Source organism: Oncorhynchus mykiss, chromosome 2 (assembly GCF_013265735.2).
Source record: "Oncorhynchus mykiss isolate Arlee chromosome 2, USDA_OmykA_1.1, whole genome shotgun sequence".
NCBI classification, from domain to species: domain Eukaryota; kingdom Metazoa; phylum Chordata; class Actinopteri; order Salmoniformes; family Salmonidae; genus Oncorhynchus; species Oncorhynchus mykiss.
Genome location: NC_048566.1, coordinates 97,136,795 through 97,142,794, shown reverse-complemented (window position 1 = coordinate 97,142,794; position 6,000 = coordinate 97,136,795). Strand labels below are relative to the sequence as shown.

The following is a 6,000-nucleotide window of genomic DNA, read 5'->3' as shown; positions in this document are numbered from 1 at the left end:
GACAACTGTTGATGGCTTGATTGATTGACTGATTCATTGATTGATTGACTGTCTGTCTGTATGTCTCTGTCTGACTGTCTGACTGATCAACCGGCTGTCTGTCTGACTGACTGGCTGACTAAATGTCTGACTGAATATCTGACTAACTGTCTGACTGTCTGTCTGTCTGACTGACTGGCTGACTAACTGTCTGACTGAATATCTGAATATCTGACTGACTGGATATCTGACTAACTGACTGATGGACTTTCTGACTGTGTTACTGAATGACTGTCTGTCTGACTGACTGTCTGACTGAATATCTGACTAACTGTCTGACTGAATATCTGAATATCTGACTGACTGGATATCTGACTAACTGACTGATGGATTTTCTGACTGTGTTACTGACTGACTGTCTGTCTGACTGACTGTCTGACTAAATATCTAGCTAACAGTCTGACTGAATATCTGACTAACTGTCTGACTGACTTTCTGACTGTGTTACTGACTGACTGTCTGTCTGACTGATCTCCTCTTCCTAGGTTTGTCCACTATGAGCTGCCGCTGGCCTCTAAGACCTCATGTACCAGGTTCAGATGGTGGCAGCCCCTCCACTCTGGGGACGGCTACGACCAGTGGGCCATCGATGATGTCATCATACTTTCTGAGAGACAGAAGCACATCATCCCCATGGCCAACCCCACGCTGCCACAGGTCAGTCTCTCATTGGTAGACGACCCCACGCTGCCACAGGTCAGTCTCTCATTGGTAGATGACCCCACGCTGCCACAGGTCAGTCTCTCATTGGTAGATGACCCCACGCTGCCACAGGTCAGTCTCTCATTGGCTGACGACCCCACGCTGCCACAGGTCAGTCTCTCATTGGTAGATGACCCCACGCTGCCACGGTCAGTCTCTCATTGGCTGACGACCTCACGCTGCCAGTCTCTCATTGGCTGACGACCCAACGCTGCCACAGGTCAGTCTCTCATTGGCTGACGACCCCACGCTGCCACAGGTCAGTCTCTCATTGGTAGATGACCCCACGCTGCCACGGTCAGTCTCTCATTGGCTGACGACCTCACGCTGCCAGTCTCTCATTGGCTGACGACCCAACGCTGCCACAGGTCAGTCTCTCATTGGTAGACGACCCCACGCTGCCACAGGTCAGTCTCTCATTGGTAGACGACCCCACGCTGCCACAGGTCAGTCTCTCATTGGTAGATGACCCCACACTGCCACAGGTCAGTCTCTCATTGGTAGACGACCCCACACTGCCACAGGTCAGTCTCTCATTGGTAGACGACCCCACGCTGCCACAGGTCAGGATCTTATAGGTTGACACTGACACCAGACAATATTCATGCACAAATCATTCCCAATCTGTAAAATGGATTGTTTTATATTAACTTGAGAGGATTTGGACATTGACTTTGTACATTGAACAATGCTTCAGTTAACGGTTGGTGACGGTAACGAGGATAACTAAAGAACGGATTAACCAATCCTCTTGTCTCTGTAGAACTTCTATGAGAAGCCGGCGTTTGACTACCCTCTGAACCAGATGAGTGTGTGGCTGATGCTGGGTAACGAGGGCATGGAGAAGGAGAGGAACGGCAGCTTCTGTGCCACCACGCCCTCCGCCATGGTGTTCGGGCGCTCTGACGGCGACAGGGTGGCAGTGACCAGAGATCTGGCTCTACGCCCAGGGTACACCCTGCAGTTTAAGGTACAGTGTATGTGTGTACGGTCTCTCTCTCTCTCTCTCTCTCTCTCTCTCTCTCTTTCTTTCTTTCTTTCTTTCTATCTCTCTCTCTCTCTCTCTTTCTTTCATTTCTTCAATCACTTTTTAAAATACATTTTTTTATGTGTTTGTGTAATGTACTGTATGATATTATTGACCTAAATAGAGATTTAAAAGTCTAATTCTCCCCAGTTGAACATCGGCTGTGAGTCCCAGTTCAGTGCGTCAGCTCCAGTCCTGCTGCAGTACTCCCATGATGCCGGCCGTACCTGGGCGCTGGTGAAGGAGGGCTGCTACCCAGCATCCTCAGGGGCAGGCGGCTGCGAGGGCAGTGGGCGGGAACTCAGGGAACCAACCGTCTACGCCACGGGAGACTTTGAACGCTGGACCAGGGTCACCGTGGTGATACGGCGCAACGTGGCCGCCAGGTAGATGAAAACGCGTATTATGGGATGGGTAGATTAGTTTCAATCTAACTGAGGTATAACAATGACATAGGTACTGTTAGAAAGACTGTGAGAAGGTACAGATTATTATTCAGTTCATTCAATATTGGTCCTTGGAGCCGGGTTAGATGTAAGAATCAGGAGACGCTGTTGTGCAGATTTACAGCAGGATGGTTATAATGCTGTTATGAACTGCTGAATGACTTTACTTCCCTCTATCTCTGTATATATATATATACAGTGCCTTGCGAAAGTATTTGGCCCCCTTGAACTTTGCGACCTTTTGCCACATTTCAGGCTTCAAACATAAAGATATAAAACTGTATTTTTTGTGAAGAATCAACAACAAGTGGGACACAATCATGAAGTGGAACGACATTTATTGGATATTTCAAACTTTTTTAACAAATCAAAAACTGAAAAATTGGGCGTGCAAAATTATTCAGCCCCCTTAAGTTAATACTTTGTAGCGCCACCTTTTGCTGCGATTACAGCTGTAAGTCGCTTGGGGTATGTCTCTATCAGTTTTGCACATCGAGAGACTGACATTTTTTCCCATTCCTCCTTGCAAAACAGCTCGAGCTCAGTGAGGTTGGATGGAGAGCATTTGTGAACAGCAGTTTTCAGTTATTTCCACAGATTCTCGATTGGATTCAGGTCTGGACTTTGACTTGGCCATTCTAACACCTGGATATGTTTATTTTTGAACCATTCCATTGTAGATTTTGCTTTATGTTTTGGATCATTGTCTTGTTGGAAGACAAATCTCCGTCCCAGTCTCAGGTCTTTTGCAGACTCCATCAGGTTTTCTTCCAGAGTGGTCCTGTATTTGGCTCCATCCATCTTCCCATCAATTTTAACCATCTTCCCTGTCCCTGCTGAAGAAAAGCAGGCCCAAACCATGATGCTGCCACCACCATGTTTGACAGTGGGGATGGTGTGTTCATTGTGATGAGCTGTGTTGCTTTTACGCCAAACATAACGTTTTGCATTGTTGCCAAAAAGTTCAAATTTGGTTTCATCTGACCAGAGCACCTTCTTCCACATGTTTGGTGTGTCTCCCAGGTGGCTTGTTGCAAACTTTAAACAACACTTTTTATGGATATCTTTAAGAAATGGCTTTCTTCTTGCCACTCTTCCATAAAGGACAGATTTGTGCAATATACGACTGATTGTTGTCCTATGGACAGAGTCTCCCACCTCAGCTGTAGATCTCTGCAGTTCATCCAGAGTGATCATGGGCCTCTTGGCTGCATCTCTGATCAGTCTTCTCCTTGTATGAGCTGAAAGTTTAGAGGGACGGCCAGGTCTTGGTAGATTTGCAGTGGTCTGATACTCCTTCCATTTCAATATTATTGCTTGCACAGTGCTCCTTGGGATGTTTAAATCTTGGGAAATCTTTTTGTATCCAAATCCGGCTTTAAACTTCTTCACAACAGTATCTCGGACCTGCCTGGTGTGTTCCTTGTTCTTCATGATGCTCTCTGCGCTTTTAACGGACCTCTGAGACTATCACAGTGCAGGTGCATTTATACGGAGACTTGATTACACACAGGTGGATTGTATTTATCATCATTAGTCATTTAGGTCAACATTGGATCATTCAGAGATCCTCACTGAACTTCTGGAGAGAGTTTGCTGCACTGAAAGTAACGCCCAATTTTTCAGTTTTTGATTTGTTAAAAAAGTTTGAATTATCCAATAAATGTCGTTCCACTTCATGATTGTGTCCCACTTGTTGATTCTTCACAAAAAAATACAGTTTTATATCTTTATGTTTGAAGCCTGAAATGTGGCAAAAGGTCGCAAAGTTCAAGGGGGCCGAATACTTTCGCAAGGCACTGTATATATATCTCCTTCCCCCTATCCCTGTATATATATATATATATCTCTCCCTTTCCTCTATCTCTGTGTATATACACTGCTCCAAAATATAAAGGGAACACTTAAACAACACAATGAAACTCCAAATCAATCACACTTCTGTGAAATCAAACTGTCCACTTAGGAAGCAACACTGATTGACAATAAATTTCACATGCTGTTGTGCAAATGGAATAGACAACAGGTGGAAATTATAGGCAATTAGCAAGACACCCCCAATAAAGGAGTGGTTCTGCGGGTGATAACCACAGACCACTTCTCAGTTCCTATGCTTCCTGGCTGATGTTTTGGTCAGTTTTGAATGCTGGCGGTGCTTTCACTCTAGTGGTAGCATGAGACGGAGTCTAAAACCCACACAAGTGGCTCAGGTAGTGCAGCTCATCCAGGATGGGACATCAATGCGAGCTGTGGCAAGAAGGTTTGCTGTGTCTGTCAGCGTAGTGTCCAGAGCATGGAGGCGCTACCAGGAGACAGGCCAGTACATCAGGAGATGTGGAGGAGGCCGTAGGAGGGCAACAACCCAGCAGCAGGACCGCTACCTCCACCTTTGTGCAAGGAGGAGCAGGAGGAGCACTGCCAGAGCCTTGCAAAATGACCTCCAGCAGGCCACAAATGTGCATGTGTCTGCTCAAACAGTCAGAAACAGACTCCATGAGGGTGGTATGAGGGCCCGACGTCCACAGGTGGGGGTTGTGCTTACAGCCCAACACCGTGCAGGACGTTTGGCATTTGCCAGAGAACACCAAGATTGGCAAATTCGCCACTGGCGTCCTGGAGACGCCGTGGAGAACGTTCTGCTTTCTGCAACATCCTCCAGCATGACCGGTTTGGCGGTGGGTCAGTCATGGTGAGGGGTGGCATTTCTTTGCGGGGCCGCACAGCCCTCCATGTGCTCGCCAGAGGTAGCCTGACTGCCATTAGGTACCGAGATGAGATCCTCAGACCCCTTGTGAGACCATATGCTGGTGCGGTTGGCCCTGGGTTCCTCCTAATGCAAGACAATGCTAGACCTCATGTGGCTGGAGTGTGTCAGCAGTTCCTGCAAGAGGAAGGCATTGATGATATGGACTGGTCCGCCCGCCCGTTCCCCAGACCTGAATCCAATTGAGAACATCTGGGACATCATGTCTCGCTCCATCTACCAACGCCACGTTGCACCACAGACTGTCCAGGAGTTGGCGGATGCTTTAGTCCAGGTCTGGGAGGAGATCCCTCAGGAGACCATCCGCCCACTCATCAGGAGCATGCCCAGGCATTGTAGGGAGGTCATACAGGCACGTGGCGGCCGCACACACTACTGAGCCTCATTTTGACTTGTTTTAAGGACATTACATCAAAGTTGGATCAGCCTGTAGTGTGGTTTTCCACTTTAATTTTGAGTGTGTCTCCAAATCCAGACCTCCATGGGTTGATAAATTTGATTTCCATTGATAATTTTCAATGGATAATTTTCGATAACCTCTCTCTCTCTCTCTACCCCACCTCTCTCTCTGCCCCACCTCTCTCTCTCTACCCCACCTCTCTCTCTCTCTACCCCACCTCTCTCTCTGCCCCACCTCTCTCTCTCTACCCCACCTCTCTCTCTCTCTACCCCACCCCCTTCCCCACACAGTAAAACGCGGTTCCGGTGGTTCCAGGAGAGTAGTGTGTACCGGGACGCTCCAGCCTTCGCCCTAGACGGAGTCTACATCTCTGAGCCCTGTCCCAACCATTGTGGAGGACACGGAGACTGCATCTCTGGAGTATGCTTCTGTGATATGGGCTATACAGGTAGGTACTGATAGAGAGAGGAGAGGAACAAATAGGACGGAGAGAGGTAGAGAGAGAGAGAGAGAGAGAGAGTAGAGAGAGAGAGGGGAGGGAGAGAGAGAGAGAGAGAGAGAGAGAGAGAGGGTAGAGAGAGAGAGGGGAGGGAGAGAGAGAGAGAGAGAGGGTAGAGAGAGA

The 6,000-nt window shown here is 47.9% G+C and overlaps 1 protein-coding gene across 1 annotated transcript in view; it reads left to right on the top strand.

Annotated features, from left to right (window-relative positions):
- LOC110502515 (reelin-like) overlaps positions 1-6,000 on the top strand; it is a 298,747-nt gene that overhangs the window by 245,159 nt on the left and 47,588 nt on the right. Inside the window, exons 27-30 of the mRNA XM_036960153.1 lie at positions 525-696; positions 1,505-1,711; positions 1,919-2,154; positions 5,669-5,826. Coding sequence (XP_036816048.1) covers positions 525-696; positions 1,505-1,711; positions 1,919-2,154; positions 5,669-5,826 — 773 coding nt within the window. The remainder of the gene's footprint in view (positions 1-524; positions 697-1,504; positions 1,712-1,918; positions 2,155-5,668; positions 5,827-6,000) is intronic.